Source organism: Cavia porcellus, unplaced genomic scaffold (genome assembly GCF_034190915.1).
Source record: "Cavia porcellus strain 051 isolate PalLab524CR breed Dunkin Hartley unplaced genomic scaffold, mCavPor4.1 scaffold_17, whole genome shotgun sequence".
Taxonomy (NCBI): Eukaryota; Metazoa; Chordata; class Mammalia; order Rodentia; family Caviidae; genus Cavia; species Cavia porcellus.
This window is the reverse complement of record NW_026947500.1, coordinates 25,453,350-25,473,412: the sequence shown is the minus strand read 5'-3', so window position 1 is coordinate 25,473,412 and position 20,063 is coordinate 25,453,350. Positions and strand designations below refer to the sequence as shown.

Below are 20,063 nucleotides of genomic sequence, written 5' to 3'. Positions count from 1 at the left end.
ACTCTTCGCAGGCATGGAGCAATTTTATTAAATCAAACATCACGCAGTCGCCCTCAGTTTCGCTCCCCCCCACCCCAGGAGATTCAGGAGCGGCATGGTTCACGACTCAGAGCTCGGATGCAGCCACTCTGACAGATTAGAGACTTCCTGCAGCCAGAGTGCATCCTGCGGGAGAAAAGGGGCCCAAGGTCCTTTCTGCAACTGCCCGATCCCTGGCCCGCCTGCCCTTACTTGCGTGGTGCTCTCTGTGGCCTCCAGGCCTGCGATCACTGGGCTTCCCCTCTCCCAGGCTGGGTTTCTGTCGTGGGCTGTGCAGACCTCTTCTCCCCTCTGGAAGAGAGAGGCGCTGGGCGGGTCCGCGCTATGGGAGGCCACGAAAATGCGCATCTCCTCACCCTGATGAGCGCTGCCGCTCTTGAGCCTCTTGCGTTGTGCTCGTCTGCTGATCTCTAGGAGAAATTGAGCCCACTTCATCTTACTCCCAGGTCCTGTCCAGATCAAAACCCTGCAGCTACTGGGCCTTCGTAACTGTTTCAGGCCTCTCTCGCACTCCTGAATTGGGCCTTGAAAGGGGCATCTGGGATCCTACCAAGCTGTCACTTAGAGGCTCAGCCTCCTTTAGTGACTTCACACACAGATTCGTCTGTCCATGAAGTCTGCACTGTCAAGCTCTTGCCTCCCTGCCAAGCTGATTCCTGGAAAAGCAAGTCAGCCACACCTCCCTCCCCTATGGCACTGAGCAGTGCTCACAGGCAGCGTTCTTATTCCTAACTAGTTCACTTGTGTAAGTTTATTTTGTTTTGGTTTTGTACTGGGAATTGAACTCGGGGCCCCACACTTGCCATATCAACTCTGCTGCTGAGCTACATTCGGTGTTGTAGTCAGGGGTTGCAAAAACAATTATATACCGGACACATAACTTACAGTATCATTTATAATTATCACCCAAAGAGTCAAATACAAAGAATGTGCAGGAAATCAGTACACAACACTAAAGACCTAGAAAATTCAGACGAAGATCTGGATTCCATTGTAATAACCTGCATGAGTTCAGCTGAAAACCTACTGCCCACGGCAGTGACTCATGCAAGTCTTTTTCATGGATCTTTGCTGGTAAGGCCCAAAGGTCAGCAGTGGAAGCTAGAAAGTCTATGCAAGGAGTGAAGGATCTGTGCCAGAAGGCTGAGGGTTTTGCACCGGAGCCAAGAAGCAACGCTAAAAATAAGAACCAGGGCTCCCCTTAAAACTACCACAGCCATCCTCAGCAACAAGGTCCTGAGCTCCTCCAACAATGACAACAGCTAAGTTCATATCAGGGAAGAAGCTTCACAAGCTTCTCCAGAACGAACAGCTCCAAACAAAGCTTAGGGGAACCTGTTCTAGGTCTCCCAGCAACAGTCCTCAGGTGGGCCTTCCATGCTCAGCACCACACCGATTCAGTTCAGCCGACGTTTAAGTTGACCACCAGTTACCAATCCGCCACACTGGTCCTCACTTGTGCATATTTAAACCGTCTTTAGATCTGGATTCTTCCTGAACAGATCCTGGCAATGTAGATAAGTGAGCTTTTCCCTGGGAGAAGCGCAGGTGCTGGGAAAGATTCAGAAGTGTGTACAAAACCGAGGGGTAAAAGTGAAGAAAGCTGTTAACTGACCATGAAGAGGTGAGGAAAGGTTTCTCTGAGTGAGGTTTGGAAGGAGAAAAGTAATTCCATGCTGAAAGACAAGCAAATAAACTTTATACAAATGCAAGGGTGAGGTGTAGGTGTGTGTGTATGTGTAATCCAAGGAATAAATCTAGGAGAGTAGAAGGAATCAGAAAAGGCTAAGACAGACTTTTACCTTTAGGAAACAAGTAGAAAGCTAGTGAAGCATGTTAAGAACTGGACAGATCTATTGATTTTGTATTTTAGGATGATTATTCATTCTGTCAAAGGTTGGCTTTTTTCAAACACGAGGCAGGAAGACTTCAAGAGAAGTAAAGGTGGTGTGGATGGAGGCACCACTAGCAAAGTACTCCTCAGGCCAGGCCTGGTGATCCACTGGATGTGGGACATGCGAGTGAGGGGCCTGGTGAAAGAATCTGAGATTTCAGATGTGAAAAGCTAGATAGGGAATGGTGATATGACAGTACGAGCTGACCTTGGGGGAGGTGTGCAGAAGGCAAGGCCATCATGAGGGAAAAGGCTGAAATGCAACAGGCCCTCCAGAGTGGAGCTCTGATCATCAGGAGAGGCATGGGCAGGTCACACCGACTGGTAAACTTGAGCCTAGAGGCAGTGGTCAAGAGCTGCGTGGAAGGCAGCAGCTAGCAGGGCATTTAGGATGAGCACTGTTTAATGATGGCCAGAAGAAAGTGGTGGAAGACAAAGCTGACAAAAGAGAACCAGGTAAGTCACAGTCATACCAATTCTGCAAACAGTTCACATATGGTAGAGCTAAATGCACAGTTTGATAATTAAGAGTCTCTTACCTAAATGGACAGATCTTGCAGTTTCAGAGGCCATAAAGAAAGCAAGTGCTTTAGGTTCCGGGAGGGGGGGGGGATGAGAGAGGGAGGGAGCATGTAGCACGCTTTCTGAGATGGGAGGATATATGGAGTAAATTCAGGGTCACAAGAGATTTACTTTTGAAGACATGAGAGACTGGCAGGCTAGAGGAAAAGAATAAAGAAGAGAGTTGAAGGTACAGAAGAGATAACTGACACAAGCTGTCATGGTTTATGTCTGTGTCCCCGAGGCCTCATGAGTTTTCATTGTGTATCTGTGATTGGTTCATTGCCTAGTGCTTGGATTGATGGTATCAGTGCTCCACCCACATAGGGGTGGAGCCAGGATGTGATGTAATGGCAGGAAGAAGGTATGCCTTTCTCTTTGCTGGTTCTTGAGTTTGCTGTTTGCAGCTACCATGAACAGTGGTCCAGCCATGCCCACCTGCCTGGGAGCCAACTGAGTGTGGACTGAAACCTCCAAAAACTGTAAGAAATAAACCTTTCCTTGCCCAACTTTGGGCTTCAGGTATTTTGTCTCAGTATACTTTATACTGTGACGAGTATAAAGTAACTAAGACACAAGCCTGCTCTGGGAAAAGAGGGGGGATGATGTCACCCTGAGCCTGAGGCTACCAGGCTAAGGTTCTGCAATGGGAGGAATACAAGTTGGCGAATTTCCTGAGAAAAGAAACCAATAAAGTGAAGTAGGAGGCTACACTGCAGGCAGAGACTAGGTAGAAATCTAAAATAAATTTAAATAAAATAAATTTAAATTAAAAAAAAAGAATGGAGCAGGCAGGAATGAAGCTCGGTGGTAGAATGTTTGCTTAGCATGGTCAACCCCCTGTATCTCAAAAGGGGACGGAGGGAAAAGGACTGGAGTAGCCATTGTGGAGAAAAGGCCAGAAAGGTAAAGCAAAGGGCTGGCAAAAGAAAGGCTGCTAGGGGAAAACTGTGGATGTCTGGCAGCATCGAAATAGTTTTCCAGTGAATTTCATCAGGAGACCTGCCCCCTCGGGCCACAGGATGCATGCCAATAAGAGGGCACAACTGCTTGAGCAGCCAGCGTCTAGGTGTTACGGCTCATATTGCACAGTGGAGAAAGCATGAGCTCTGAAGACAGCAGGCTGAAATTCAGCTCTTCTGCGAGGTGTGGTGGCGCATGCCTGAAATCCCCGCACTTAGAAGACTGAGGCAGAAAGATTGCTATGAGTTTGAGGTCAGCCTGGGCTATATAGCAAGACCCTGCCAAAAAAAAAAAAAAAAAAAAGAAGAAGAAGGAAAGAAAGAAAGAAAGAAATTAAAGAAATTCAGCTCTTCTTTCTGCTAACTAATCCTTGACCCAACTTCTGAGCCTGGGTTCTCTCACAGGTGAAAAGGAAGAAATGCCACTCACTGTGAGGGACTAAATGAGATGAGGGCTGTGAGAGCCTAATGTCTCTCTGGAGTCCATAGCAAATGCTGAATTAAATGTTAATGTTTTGGGGCTGGAGGTTTAGCTCAGCGGCACAAGTGTCTGCCTTGCAAGCAGCCAGTCATGAGTTCGATCCCTGGTACTGATAAAAAGGAAAAAGACAAAAAAAAAACACCAAATGTTAATGTTTTTCATTTTAAGAGATGGTACTTATTATTTTGCTTCCTCTTGCTGCCTAAGATATTGAATGGTACGTAGTATGCTTCCATTTAAAAATATTCAAATCTACATTTATAAAAATAACTTTTATACACGTCTTCACCACAGTATTTTTTTTTTGGTAGTGACAGCCTGTACAACATTTAAAGCATAGTTCAAAGGACGAAATGATTCAGAACACATCTCAGGTCTAAGCATGGAGAACACACTGCATGTTGTAGTTATGACCCCAGAAAGAAGAATTTACCAATAAAACCCAGGCACTAAAGTCACAGTCTCCATATTCTCTCAAGCCTAGATAATCTTTGGTCCAAATGACTCAGGATATATAGGAAGGCAGCCCTGCTAATTTGGCTTTTCCAGAGGAAGACCACAGCCAGCTGTCCAGATTTGAATTCTGGCTGTGATTTATTAGCTGTGTGACACAGGGTAAGTGCATTGACATGTCCAAGCCTCAGTTTCCTCATCTGTAAAATGAGGATAATCATAGTACCTATACTTCATAGGATTATTCTGAGAACTAAGGGCATTAGCATATCTTAAAAGCTCCAGGACAGCGCCCAGTACCTGTCGGTGACCGTATTGTGCTAAGAACTGCTACTACCCCTCCGCTGCTGGCCCCACAGGCTGCTGAAGCGTGAGGGCCTATGAGTCTTAAGAAAGATGCCTGTGTGACTTCCATCACTCACAGATGCTGACACTTCCTCACAACACACATGAGATCTGAGGTAGTATCTGCACCCAAGAGCGGCCTCTGCAGCCCACAACAGAGTGTTAACCAGCTTCAGCACAGACAGCTGAGAAAAGATGTGAAATAATCCGCTGGATTCAGGCTTTGTTTCTTTTATTTTTATTTTTTTTTCTACACATTTCAAAGTAGTTATTTGTTTCTTTTCTTACCCTCCCCTGATCCAGCACCTGCTGCTGTCACCATACAAACTGTATTAGAATTAGTAAGGGTTCTCTCCCCCCAGCACACTGGCTTGGGGGAGAGAACCCTTACTGGAAGACCCACTGTAGCAGCGGGAGCCAACCAGATCCCAGAAGGATGTGGTCGTGGTTGAAGGCCCAGTGGGATAGACTGAGAGCTTGAATCCACGTTTCTCACTTTCATAGTTTCAGTCCAGAACTTAACTGAAAGGCTCAAGACCTACCTGCAAGAAGCTCTGGGCGGCTGTTTTCACGTGCTTCCTCTGTGCTCTGGGCAGAATTCTTTTTCTCTGGAATCAGCTGCTTACAGAATTAAAAATGTCAAGTAAGTTTTACAGAAGCATGAACGAGCCCTAGTGAAACAGGAGTGTGGCTGGCAGCTTTGCTGACCTCACAGAGCTTTCTCCACCTAGAAGTCCCCATTAACTTGCACCTCGCTTGTGAATTCCCCTTCACAGCCTCTTTTTGTCCCCACCGTGGCTAAGGTCTGACTATGTAGTCCAGGCTATCCTTGAGCTCACTGTGTAGCCTAGGCTGGCCTCAAACTCGCAAAGATCCTCCTGCCTCAGCCCCGAAGGCTGAGATTACAAGTGTGTATCACCATGCTTGGCACAGGGCTTCTTCTGTGGTTCCTCTTGCAGCTCACTCTCGATGCTCTGAACACATCCTTAGTTCCCTGAAATCCAGACAGTTCCCTGTGGTCTCCTTGAAATCTATATATGCTCTTCATGCCGCTGTTCCTCATTTCTATGCTAACATGCCTATTAGCTATACTTCGGTAGGTGATGTTCATCGTATCTCTCTGTCCCTTTACAGCTAGCAGAGTTTTACATAGAGTAAGTGGTCACTCATAAGGGGCTGACAGAGTCAAACATGGGAAGTTACAGGGCATGCTGTGAAGTCATGTGGAACCTTTCAAATCCTTGCCACACTTTCAAATCCCTGGACTGGCTGGTCCAATCTGGACAGAGAAACATTGGTACTTACTAAGACCAGAACCCAATCCTTCCAGCTCCTCATTTTTCTTTTCAAAAATACAAATATAATCCAGGAATGGCAACACAAGTCTATAATCCTAACACTTTGGGGACCAAGGCAGAAGAAGGGTTCCAAGTTCAAGATCACCCCAGGCAATTTAGTGACTTAGCAAGGTCCTGTCTCAAAACAAAATGAGAAAAGGGCTGGAGAGGTAGCTCAATGCAAAGACCCTGGGTTGAATGCCTAGTACTAAGGGGGGAAAATACAAACATAAATATATATCTTATTTATAAAAATTTACAACTCATGCTTCAAAGGAAACTGAAGAAAGTGAAAAGTAAATCTCAAGAATGAAAGAAAATATTTGTAAATCATATCTGATAAGCTACTTTTTTTATCAAGATTAAATAACTCATAACTCAACAATAAAGTAAAAACCCAATTTAAAAATGCTCAGTGGCATAAGTGCCTGCCTGACAAGCATGAGGTTGTGAGTTCAAACCCCCGCCCCAAAATGGACACCATCCTGAGCTACCTAGTGAGTCCAGGGCCAGCCTGAACTATGCAGCGAGACCTGCCTTAAACAAAAGAAAGAATAAATCAATCATTGAACTAACTACATATCTATTAGAATTGCAATAATAATAACAACAACAACAGCTGTTAATGAGAATGTGAAGAAATTGGAGTAGGGCTGGGGATTTAGCTCAGTGGCATAAGTACCTGTCTGGTAAGTGCAAGGGTGTAAGTTTGATCCCCAGTACAAAATAAATAAATAAGGAAAAGAAAGAGAAAAAGAAATTGGAGCACCATTATAGTGCTGACAGGAACATAAGATGGTGATACCACTTTGGAAAATGATTTAGAAATTCCTTAAAAAGTTAAACTGGTAGTGGGTGTAAGTCTGGAAGAGGATGAGCCTAGCATATGCCAGGCCCTAAGTTAGACACAGTGTTATAAATATGATCCAGCAACTCTACTCCTAGATACAATGGGTGATGGAAATATATGGCTACTGTTTGAATTGTAAAATTTTATTTCACTGCCATTAATTTCCTTCAGAATATTCCCACTCACTTCACACATAGATTCTAATGGTCTTGTCACTACCTGAAACAGTTCTGCAAGTATTTTTCTGTCCTTGTCTTTACAAGGTGTGATCAAAAATACCGCAGATGATGCTACTGACTGCCATGATGGAAAGGCTCATCTATTTTATTCACTGGCTCTGGCACTGTGCAACTTCTGGCTCTTCCCCAAAGTTTAAGTGACCATGAAAGATAAATATTTGGAATCAATTTAGGACAGTACAACAAAGATACAAACAAAGGCTTTCAGAACTGCCTCAGAAAATGGCAAGAACAATGGGATAAAGGTGATCAAAGCAAGGGGGAGTACGTCGAGGAGGATTGCTGGCAACGCGTCTTACTGTAACAAAATTTTTAAATTGAAATACATATTTTCGGGGGCTGGGGATTTAGCTCAGCGGCATAAGCGCCTGCCTTGCAACTTGCAAGCAGGCGGTCGTGAGTTCAATCCCTGGTACCGATAAAAATGAAAAAGACAAAAAAAAAAAAAAAAAAGAAATACATATTTTCCTACATATCCTATACATACTCAAGAGAATTTCAAACATATGCCCACACAAAAATGTTCAAAATAGCTTTATTTATAAGACTCAAAAAATGGGGAAGAGCATTCATCACCTGATGAATGAATAAATAAAATATGGCCTGTCCATAAAATGGAGCATTATTGTCATAAAAATGAAGGACTGTGACATGCTACAACACAGAATAGCCTTGGAAACATTTTCTTGAAGTAAGCCTCATATTTTATGATCCCACTTACAAGAAATCTGAACAGGCAAATCCATAGAGGTAGAAAGTAAATTGCCAGGTGCCTCAAAGAGAGGGAAACCTGGACTAACAGCAACCTAATGGATACAGTTTCTTTTCATTGTGATAAAGATGTTCTGGAATTAGTGGTGATGGCTGCACACAATACAGTGATTATACTTAAAACCACTAAATCCTATACTTCAAAATGGTAAATCTTAGCACATAAGAATTGTACCACAATTAAAAAGATACCATATAGTGTTTACTAAAACAAGTTTTAATTTCTAAGTAATTGCATTCCAAGGAACATGGAAGGGGTAATGATGCCCTAAAAGTATGAAAAAAGAAATAGTATTGCTGGATGTGGTAACGCACAACTATAAAGCAGCTGCTCTGGAGGCTGGAGCAGAAGGATTGCAAATTCTAGGCCAGGTATGGCAATTTAGTAAGATCCTGCCTCAAAATGAAATGGATGGGTGATATAGCTGAGTGGCAGAGTGCCCATGAGTTCAATCTTAGTACTGCAAAAGAAAAAAAAAGGGCAGGGTCACAAGAAGGGAGGGATGCAGGGAGAGAAGAGGGCAGGCAGGCAGGAAGTAAGGAAATTAGCGGGAAATTTTCCAAAACTTTTTTCTCCTTTGAGAAAAAGTTTTTCTTCTCTTCCATTCATTTTAGTCTGGAAAATCTTATAACCTTTCCCCTTTTTGAAATTAGACTTCCCAAGTAACTGCCCACAGGAGCCGGATGAGAACCTTACCCACCCACTCAGCACCTGAGGCCCAGAGCGGGCCGTCCCTTTGCCCCGGGATACCTCCTTAGATTTATGTCCATTTCTAGTGTAACCCTAAGGAAAGAGTATCTCTCCTTAGAAAACTGCCCATTTCCTACTGCTCCTGCCCATTCTGGGTTTAGGTTCCCTGTGCACTCAGCCCTGCAGTGCTCTCTTTCCTAACCCACTGTCGACTCTGATTCCAGGCATGAAGTTTCCACTCCTGCATGAGCTTTCCTTGAATATGTTCTAGAACACTCTAAATATATATTTATTCCATATCCACAAACTGTACAATAGCTACAGGTTATTTTATTCTCTGTTACTTAGAGGATCAGCTGGTCCACTTTTCCTTTAGAAAGAAAAACTGAGAGACTCCTTCAGGGGTGAAGGAATTTGACCAATCATCCTTGAGCATGTAATTTGTCGCTGAAGCCACTGGGTGTCACTCTTGTGCCACTAACAAATCAGTTATCACTAAGTGGTCATTACAGATAATCTTGGAATTTACCTGATATTTCAGCTCACTCTTCCTCCCCGGATTTGCCATCCAGTCTTACATGGTCACAATGGTACTAGGCTTTGGAGCCAGGAAATCTCAGTACAAACCTTAGCCTTGCCCTTTACTAGCTGTGTGCCTGGAACTGCAGAAGTTTTGTAACCAGTTTCCTTCTCTGTAAGATGGGAAAACTATGACCTAATTTGTAATACTTTCCCAGAAATATCTTCCCAGAAATTAAAGTGGAAATTTTGGCACAGATCAAATATAGTAAATGCTTCTTTCTTCTAAGACCTAGAGCTCACTAGCCACCTGCCAAGTTAATTTGGTCATGAATGGCTCAAAGTTACAAGCCATCACTATAGCCAAAGAGCAAGGTCAAGAGATCAGATCATTCCTTTTTAAGATCTTATTACAATATAGAGAGGTTCAATCAAAGGGGTTCAGAAGCCGGGACATTTCTAGATCCTGAGTAATCTCTCTGCCCCAATGACCCAGGTCCTTTGACAATGGCACATACCTCATCCTGAGGATATGGATGGCTATCGTGAACTGAACTGTGTCCTCTCCCAAGTGATCTTTCTGAGCGGGGGCTATAGGTGAGCACTATCACCCAGATGAGTGTGAAACAGTATCTTATTGTGCTTTTTTCAGAATGACTATGTTTAGCATCTTTTTTTTCTTTTAAGTACTGAGGATTAATCTTATGGCTTCACACTTGCTAGGTAAGCACTCTTTTTGTTTATATAGCTCAGCAATAGAGTGCCTACACAGCACTTGTGAGGTCCTAGGTTCAGTCTCTGGTAGCTGAAAAAACAATTCATACAGGATTTTGCTAAGATGCCAAAGTAGGCCTGGAACTTGAGATCCTCTTGCCCTAGGCTTCCAAGTGACTAATATGGGCATGTACCACTATGCCCAATTCTGAGCTTCTTTTTTATCTTTTTTTCCTTCCTTCCTTTTCTCTCTCTCCCTTTCTCCCTTTCTCTTTCTCCTGGTCCTTTTGAGATAGGGTCTCACTATGCAGTTCAGGCTAGCCTTGAGCTCACTTTGTAGACCAAGCTGGCCTCAAATTTGCAACAACCCTCCTGCCTCAGCCTTCCAAGTTCTGGGATTACAGGCAAGCACCATCAAGTCTGGCTCTTGAGCATCTTTCTTATGTGATTATTTGCCGTTTATATATCTGAATCTTGTCTTGTGAAATGTATTCAAATATTCTGTTCATTTAAAAATTAGTTGATTTGTTACTGATTTGTTTTGAAAATTCTTTACATAGTCTGGAAGATGCAAAGGGTGAAACTAAAGAGTCCATGTACTAGATACAGAACTATCCCATACAGAGAAGTGTTCTTTCTTAGTGAACGCTGATATTTCATACCTTTTGAGGAATTCTGCCATTCCATCTAGTTGCTCAGAGTACTTCCACAGAGCTGGGCACAGTATCACTTGGTAACTAATTTGTTTAGAATCTCATTCCATCTGATTTCTGATGATGGCACTATGTGCCTTTTCTTTTTGTTCTTGTCTAGCCACATGTTTATCAGTTTTATTAATCTTTTAGATTAATTGCTTTTTAGTTTGTTTTTCTCTATTGTTTTTTATTTTACTAACTTCTCTGATCTGTATTGTTTTACTTCTCACTATTTTAATTTCCTCTTCTTGTTCTCATGTAAGTTGGAAGATGATGCCATTGACTCATTTTTTTTTTAAGCCAGTCAAATTTAGCAGTGGGGGGGAGGGTGGTATACCAACTTTAGTGACACTAATGTTAATAAGTTCTGATAACCCACTGCCATGGGATCAGCCTCATTTTTCTTTTCTAACAGACATTTTTCTCTCTAGCTCCCCCAATAGCTACATTCTACAAATTCTGGTAATTTGCATTTTTTCTTTCCTTTTATTTTTTGACATGGATCTCACTATGCAATTCAGGCTGACCTTCAACTCATGACAATCCTCCTGCCTCAGCCTCCCAAGTGCTGAGATTCCAGGCATGTACTACCACGCTCAATGAATTTATTAGTGTACATGTACATAATGATTACATCACTGAGAGATGGTACATGTACACAACACGTCTTAATTCTTTTTATGTTCCCTTCTGTTATGGTTAATATCCTGGGTCAACTTGAGCAGTTTAGAAGTTTAACTGAGAGACTCAGCAGGGAGCCAGGGTTCTTACTTTGTAAATATCCTCAGCCTGTGCAAAGGAGGGCAGGGAGATTTTGTGAGTGCTACACCAGCACTGAAGCAGGAGACAGGATGGCCTGTGTACAACATAAGGGAGAAGAAGCTTCTTTTTGAACTCTAGCTGCTGCCTTGAAGTGTTGCCCCAGTGCCATGCCACCCTGCCTTAGAGCCATCTGATTATGCACTGAAACCTCCAAAACTATAAGAAAAATAATCCTTTCCTTCCCTAATTTTGGGTGTCAGGGATATTATCTCAGCAACAAGAAAAAAGTAATCAAGACACCTTCCCTTCCCTTTTCTGCCAGCTGCACTTTCCCCCTATAATTCCCCTTCCCTCCATCTCTTTTCACCTCCTATTACCTAGCTTCTATTTTGCTCTTTATTTATATTTTGGGTTTCTCATATAAGAGAAACCATGTGACATTTACACTTGTGTGTCTGATGTATTTCACCTAACATGATGATCTCAAGGTGCATACATTTTCACACAAATGTCTCAAGTTTATCCTTCCTTACGGCAGGAAGTACTTCACCATATACAAATAAACACACTTTATTTATCCTGTCACCTGCTTCCAAGATTTAGCTATTACAAACTGTGCCGCTATAAACATGGGTGTGCATGGGTCACTGTAATATGACAATGTTCTCTTTCAGGAAGGTACATAGAAGGGGAATAGCTGGACCAAATAGAATTTGACTTAGTTTTGCTTTTTTTTTAGACAGGGTCTTGCAGTGCAGTTCAAACTGGCCTTGAACTCACAGCGATCCTCCTGGCTCAGAGTGCAGGGATGACAGGTGTGCACCATTGTGATTGATTTTTTATCTAATTTCTTGATGACCACCATTTTTTTCTGGAAGAAGATGGAATCTCAGAGTTTGTTTTGTTATGTGTGTTTGTGAGGTTTTTTCTGGCTTCTTCTGAGACAGGGTCTCCTTATGTAGTAGCTCAGGCTGGCCTTGAACTTGCAGTGACCCTCCCATTTTAGCTCTCTCACTCCTGAGTACTGGGATTATAGGTATGTGCCACCATGCCCACCTTGGTGGACATTTTAATTTCCATTTCACTAATATCCAGAAATGTTGAATATTTTCATGTATTATTTGGCCATTTGTATTTCTTCTTCTGAGAAATGTATTCATTTCAATTACCTATTTTTATTGGATCTTTTATTTTGGTGGGTCTAATTTTTTTGAGGTCTTTATATATTATAGATATTAGCTCTCTGTCCAAGAAAAACTTGGCAAAATGTTTTTTGTAGGTTGGTTCTGCACTCAGTTATTTGCTTTGCTGTAACAGAGGCTTTTTAATTTGATATGATCCCATTTGTCAATTAACTCTTTTGCAACTGGGTTTTTTTTTTTTAGAAAGTCCCTGCCTACACCTATGTCCTCAAGAGTTTTCCTATTTTATCTTTCCAAGTTGTTTCTATTTTAAGATTTAGAACTTTCATCCATTTTTATTTTAGTTTAGTACATGGTGAGAGATATGGGTCTAGATTCAATCTGCATGTGCATAGGCAGTTTTCCTAGCACTGTCAAAGAGGCTATGTTTCCTCCAGGGAAAAGATTTGGCACTTTTGTTAAAGATTAGATAGTGGAATGTGCTTAGAGGTTATTTAGTTTTCTGTTTTGGTTTGTTTTTTGGTCTTTTCTTCTCAATACAGGGTTTCACTATGCAGTTCATACTAGCCTTAAACTCGAAATATTCTCTTGCCTCAGCCTCCCCAGTGCTGGGATTACAGATGTGTGCCACCATGCTCAGCCTTTGGGTTGTTTCTGAATCCTGTATTGTGTTCCACTGACTCACAAATCTGTCTTTTGCCAATACTATGCTGTTTTTACCACTGTAGCTTTGTAGTATAACTTGAAGCTCAGCATTGTGATTCTTCCTGCCTTGCTCCTGTTGTCCAGGATTGCTTTTGTTACTCTAGGTCTCTGCTGGTTTCATCTGAATTTTAGGATTGCTTTTTCTAGTCCTGTCAGAAAAGCTATTGACATTTTGATTGGGACTGGATTAAATCTCTATGTACATTTTTAAAGCATGCCCATGGTAAATATATTGGTTCTGCCTATCCAGTAACCGGGAATATCTTTCCATTTTCTGATATATACTTCAACCTCTTTTTTCAGAGTACTGTAGTTTTTGCTGTAGAGGTATTTCACTTCCTTGGCTTTGTTCTTTCCTAGGTTTTTAATTTTTCTTGTTGCTATTGTAAAAGGTACTATTTCCCTAATATTTTTCTTGATGAGTTTATTATTGGTGTAGACAAATGCCCCTGGTTTTTGTGTTAACTTTGATCCTGCTACACTACTGAATTTGGTAATTAATTCCTTGAGTCTTTTCGTGGAATTTTTTGGTCTTTTCTGTAGGGGACCATGTCATCTGCAAATAATAATTTGACTTCTGCCTTTCTTATACATATCCCTTTTATTTTTCTCTTGTCTGACTGCTCTGGCTAATATTTCGAGAACTATATTGAACAGCAGTGGTGATAGTGGACAACCTTGTCTTGTTCCTGAAAGTAGAGTGAAAACTTTCAGATTCTCCCCATCTAATATGATGCTGGCCATTGGTTTTTCACAAATTGGTTTTTAGCAGATTGAGATAAAGTCATACTATACCTTTTCTTTAGGTTTTTTTTTTCAGAATCATGAATGGATGTTGGATTTTATGTAAGGCTTTTTCTGAGTCAATTGAGATGATTGTGTGACTTTTGTCCTTGTTTCTGTTTACATGATGAGTTTTATTTACTGATTTGTGTGTGTCAAACCATCCCTGCAACCCTAGGACAAATCCTACTTGGTCATGATGTATGATCTTTCTGATGATTTGTTGCATTCTGTTTGCCAGTACCTTTTTTTTTTTTTTTTTTTTTTTTTTTTTTGGTATCACGGATCAAACTCACACCCTTTGTACCTGCCAGGCAGGTGCTTGTGCCACTGAGCTAAACCCCTGGCCCTTGCCAGTATCTTGATGAGTAATTTTGTGTTGATGTTCATTAAAGAGATTAGCCTATATTTCTCTTTTTTTTTGGTTGGATCCTTTTCTTATTTTGGAATCAGAGTAACACTACTTCCAGGAATAGCTTTGGGAGTACTCCTTCCCTTTGAATTTGATTAAAGAGATTGAGACATATTGGCATTAAAGAGTTTGAGGAGTACAGGCATTCCTATAGGAATGAATGTATCGGAACCTGAGCTTTTCTTAGTTGGTACCTTTTTTTCCCCCTTTCTTTAATCTCACTGCCTGATACTGAGTTGTATAGGGTTTTTATGTTTTCCTGGTTTAGCTCTGGTAATTCATATGTATCAAGGAATCTATCCACTTCTTCTAATTCTCCATTTTATTAGAGTATAGGTTCTCAAAGTATGTAGTTTACTAATAATCTGGATTTCAGCAGAGTCTCTTTTAATTTCACCTTTTGTTATTTCCACCTGGGTCTTTTCTTTCTTTGAGGGGGTTAAGATAGACTAAGGAGTTTCTTTATTCTTTTAAAGAACCAAGTCCTTGATTCACTGGTTCTTTGTATTTTTTTTTTAGTCTCAATTTCATTAATTTCTGTTCTGATCTTTATAATTTCCTTCTTTGTACTAGCTTTGAATTTGGATTGCTCTCATTGATGGGAAAAAATACCTGACATCCAAAGTTAAGAAGGGAAATGTTTATTTAGTTCACAATTTGTAGGTTTTAAAAGTCCAGAATCAGTTGGCTCCAAAGTAGAGTGGCATGGCAGAGGGGTAAGTATTCATGGCAGTGAAAAACAATAAAAAGAGTAAGACCAAAAGAGAAGAGCAAATCTCTTTTCCTCCCTTATACTGTATGCAGACTACCCACCATAGATAGGTACTCACATCCCCAATCTCAGCACTAGACAATGAGCCAATCACAAACTCTAGATTCACCTGCCTCTAAAAAGCTCCGCCCCTATGACCATATGAGGCTTTGGGGGGACATCCAGACATAAACCATAACACCAGACTCACTCTGTTGGGATATGGCATTTACAGCTATAAACATCCCCCTTAGAACTGCTTTCATAGTGTCCCCTATGTTCTGGAATGTTGTGGCGACATTATCATTTGATTTTGGGAACTGATTTTTTCCATGATTACTTCTATGGCCCACTGATTATTCAAGAGGGTATTGTTTAATTTCTATGTTTGCATAATTACTAAGGTTTCCTTTGCCATTGATTTCTAGTTTCATTGCACTATGATCTGATAATATGCATAAATGTAATTTTGATTCTTTTGCATTTACTTAAGCATACATTATGGACTAGCATGTGGTCTATTTTGGAGAAAAATCCATGTGCTGTTGAGAAGAATGTGTATTCTGTTTTTGTTGGGTAAAACACTATAAATATCTATTAGGTTCATTTGTTTAAGGTTTGGTTCAACCCTGATATTTCTTTGTTGACTTTTAAAATAATCTAGTTCATCTATTTGTGACGGTAGGGTATTGAGTCCTCCATTATAAGAGTGCTGGTATTTTTCTAGGTTTTTAAAAAAAGGTCCAATAGTGTTTATTTTATGAAGCTGGGTATGCTAATGTTTGGTTCATGTATGTCATTATTGTCCTCTTGTTGAATTGTTCTCTTAACCAAAATGCAGGGACTTTCTTTGCCTGTTCTAAGCAGTTCTGCCTTGAAGTTCGCTTTGTCTGAAATTAGGGTATTTATTGTTTTTTTTTTCCTATTGCATGGAGCATTGTTTTTTATCCTTTGATTTATGTTGTGTTGTTTTGTTTGGGACAGGGTCTCACTAAGTAGTGCAGGCTGGCCTTGAACTCTCTTGTGTATCCTAGACTGACCTCAAACTGTCAGCAATCCTCCTGCCTCCTGCTGTTGCATGTATGTAAAGCTCTCTTAAAAGGTAGATACAGACATCCCCTGATTCACGATGGCTTAACATGATTTTTCAACTTTATGATAATGAAAAATCATGTCCAGATATCCATTATTTTTCAGTTTCAGTAGTTTTCAGTATATTAAACCTTTAATGTAACTTTATACAATATTCCTTGTGGATGATTCTGTCCAACTGTAAGTTAAAGTAAATATTCTGGGCACATGTACACAGCTAGGCTAAACAATGATATTCAGTAGTTTAAACGGATTTTTTTTTTTTTTTTGTATCGGGGATCAAACTATGACCTTGCACTTGCCAGGCAGGTGCTTATGCCACTGAGCTAAATTCCTGGCTTTAAATGGATTTTTGATGGGTTTATTGGGATGTAACTGCATTGTAAGTTGAGGAGCATCTATATTGTCTTCATGATGAAGTGATCCTTCATTATTATGAAATGACCCTCTTTATCCCTGGTAACAGTCTTTGTTGTGAAGTCTACTTTGTCTAATCTTAATATGAGCTCTCCAGCTCTCTTTTTTTATTAGTCCTGGCATGGTCAACCCTTTTATATCCTTTTACTTTTAATATTTTTCTGTCTTTAAAGTGAGATTCTTACAGACTGCATATAGTTGATTCTTGTTTCTTCACTCAATCTAATGGGGTTGTCTAGATCACATATATCTCATGAGGTAATTCAATATTATGCGTTTAAATATATAATCTCCATAGTTTTTTTCCATTTGCCTCATCTCTACTTTGTCCCCATTTCCTCATTTTCTGACCTTTTTTTTTTGTCTTTTTGAGACAGGGTCTCTCTATGCAATTCGGGCAGGCCTTGAGCTCACTTTGTAGTCCAGGCTGGTCTCAAACTCATAATGATCCTCCTGTCTCATTCTCCCGAGTGCTGGAATTACAGGCATGAGCTACCACACCCAGCTCCTGTTCTGCCTTCTTTTGTATTGAGTATTTTTATAATTCCATTTTATTTTCTTTCTTGGCTTATTAGTTCTAACTCAGTCTACTTTTTTGTGCTATGTTAGTAGTTCCTTTTAACTCAGTCTACTTTCAAGTAACATTATGACACTCCACATACAGTATTCTCAGAGCTCCTTGGGTTCAATACCCAGTACTACCAAACAAAGAAAAAAAGTTAATAGAGCTGGAGTGCAGCTCAGTGGCAGAGGTTTGTCTAGCATATGTGAGCCCCTGTGTTCCTTCCCAAGCCCTGTGAAAAAAGTCAACCTTGTTTTATTTTGCAGTACTGAAAGACTGAATTCAGGACTTCTGTACTGAGCTATATCCCCAGCCCTTTTCTGTGTGTACAAATTGGTACTAAGGACTCAACCCAGGGTCTTCACACTGAGCTGTATCCCTAGTCACTTCTTTAAATTTTATCTTTAGAACTGGGATCTTGCTAAGTCACTAAACTGTCTAGGCTAGGCTCAGACTTTCAGTCCTCCTGCCTCAGATCCCCCAGTATGTACAATCATGCCAAGCTTCAATTGTGTTTTAAAGGGATTTAAATAATAAGAAAATGTCTTTACATATCTTTTTTTTTTTTGTCTTTTTCGTTTTTATTGGTACCGGGGACCAAACTCATGACTGCCTGCTTGCAAAGCAGGTGCTTATGCCGCTGAGCTAAATCCCCAGACCCAAGAAAATGTCTTTATATTTACCCATGTAGTTACCATTTCCAGTACTCTTTATTCCAAGTTTCTAGCCGCTATCATCTTCCTTCTGCTTAAAGGATTCCCTTTATATTTATTATATAATATATAAGATTTCTATATATCTGCTGATAGTGAATTCTTTCATATTTTGTATGTAAGAAAAAAATCTTTATTTCATTTTGCTTTTAAAGTTATTTTGCTGAGCAAAGAATTATAAGTCAAGAGGTTTGTTTTGGGTTTTTTTCTCCAATACTGTAATGATTCTGCTCTATTTTCTTCTATTTGCACTGTTTCCAATGAGAAATTTGCTATACTCCTTATGTGCTGTTTCTTTGTATATAATATGGAGATTTTTCTCCCTGCTTTTAAGATTTTATCTTTACCACAAGTCTTAACTGATTTAATTATTATGTGGCTTAAAGGCACTTTATGTTCCCTGGGCATGGAGTTCATTGAGGTTCCTAGGTACAGGTTCACAGATTTCATCAGAGTTCAGCCATCCTTCATACATGTTTTTGTTCTTCCATACCTTCTTTTTTTAGATTTACCAATTACATGTATATTGGGCTAGTTGAAATTAGCAGCTCACTGATACACTATTTATTTATTTACAGTCTGTTTTAACTTCTGTGTTTTATTTCAGAGTTTCTATTGTTATGTTTTTCCTTAAGTGTCTAATGCCGTTAATACTATTTGGTGTAATTTTCATCTCAGACAATGTAGTTTTCATCTTTAAATGTTTGTTGGGCTGCTTTTTAACACCTTCCATATCTCTGCTTAACATGTCAATCTTTCTGCTAGCCTCTAGAAAAATTTTATATGGTTATAACAACTGTTTTATGGAAGGCAATGTAGTATTTCCACTTAAAGAACAATTCTCATAAAATGACAGTCAGTGATCTAGAGGCTTTCATTTCTCCAGTTCAGTCAATAATAGTAAAATTGGTTTGGGTGCTTCTAAAACAGTGAATGAATGTGCTATCAGCAGCCTCTCAGCAATTGTCATAACACTGTTTAATGCTGTTACTTTTATGTAGACACTAAAGAAGGGTTTATCACATTTTAGCTCAAACTGGGTATATTCTTCTCTTTCACAGGCACTATGATGAATGTAACTGCCAATGTGAATAGCTTAACATATGACAAAAGGTAAGCCAATTGAATGTCTTAAAAGTAGTACCCACCAGTCAGAAGGTAAATTTTCTTCAGTATTATTTATGGTTGTATTTGACTAGAGTTCTGTGGGGCTTAAACCTTACCTACCTTGGCAAGCCTTTCGTGACACAGCAGCAGGGACATAATGCTATGCATTATAAGGATTGTTTTTTAGTAATGAGTTTAATCCTTTAGCCCCAAAAGGAATGCCAATTAAATGTGATCAAATTATTTTCACAGCTAGTGTTTATTTATTTATTTATTTTTTTGTCTTTTTCCTTTTATCGGTACCGGGGATCTAACTCACGACTGCCTACTTTGCAAGGCAGGCACTTATGCTGCTGAGCTAAATCCCCAGCCCCTTAGTGTTTATTCTTGTTACAGTGGTACCTTGGTTTGCAAACTTAATTCTTTCCATGATTCTGGTTGCAAACTGAATTGGATGAAAACTGAATCAAATTCAATGGTTAGGTTCAATGTTGATTTTATGAGGAATTTTTTTTCTTATGGAGAAATTTGATTTGGTTGTATATCAAATTTGGTTTGGTTTGGTTGTATTTGGTGAGGCATAAGAAATTGCTGTCATAGTCATAATAACTTTTTGTTTTCCACTAAGTGTACATGCACAACTGAATAAATGTAGGAGTTTTCCCTTTATGGTGTGAATGCTAAAAGATTAAAGGTATTTTGAAGGCTGGGCAGGGGGTTGGTAGCTCAGTGGTAGAGTGTTTGCTTAGCATATGCAGGGTTCTAAGTATGATCCCCAATACTGCAAAAAAAGAAATTTTTAAAAGATACTTTTAATATCAGGATGGTCACTTCTCTATAAGAGATCATAAATATGGAACATTGTTTTTGAGATCAAACTCCCTACCCTCACAACAATGGCTACATAGCAATAAACATTGTGGCATATTAAAAATAATAATAACTGCCTAATGTCTTTCTTCTTTTTTGAGACAGGGTTTTTGCTAAGTAATTCAGGCTGGCCTTGAATTTGCCTCCCAACTGCTGGGATTACATATATGCCACCACACTTGGCTTGTCTTTACTA

At 40.1% G+C, this 20,063-nt stretch overlaps 1 protein-coding gene and 1 long non-coding RNA gene across 2 annotated transcripts in view; one reads left to right on the top strand and one right to left on the bottom strand.

Annotated features, from left to right (window-relative positions):
- Nucleotides 1-4: 4 nt before the first annotated feature.
- Top6bl (TOP6B like initiator of meiotic double strand breaks) overlaps nucleotides 5-20,063 on the bottom strand; it is a 104,243-nt gene continuing 84,184 nt past the window's right edge. The window contains exons 14-15 of the mRNA XM_063227592.1: nucleotides 5,278-5,353; nucleotides 5-449 (exon numbers count right to left, since the gene is read on the bottom strand). Coding sequence (XP_063083662.1) covers nucleotides 100-449; nucleotides 5,278-5,353 — 426 coding nt within the window. The 3' untranslated portion in view covers nucleotides 5-99. The remainder of the gene's footprint in view (nucleotides 450-5,277; nucleotides 5,354-20,063) is intronic.
- Nucleotides 2,834-20,063, top strand: part of LOC134470895 (uncharacterized) — a 66,504-nt gene continuing 49,274 nt past the window's right edge. The window contains exons 1-2 of the long non-coding RNA XR_010040100.1: nucleotides 2,834-2,976; nucleotides 18,952-19,003. This is a non-coding gene — a long non-coding RNA (uncharacterized LOC134470895). The remainder of the gene's footprint in view (nucleotides 2,977-18,951; nucleotides 19,004-20,063) is intronic.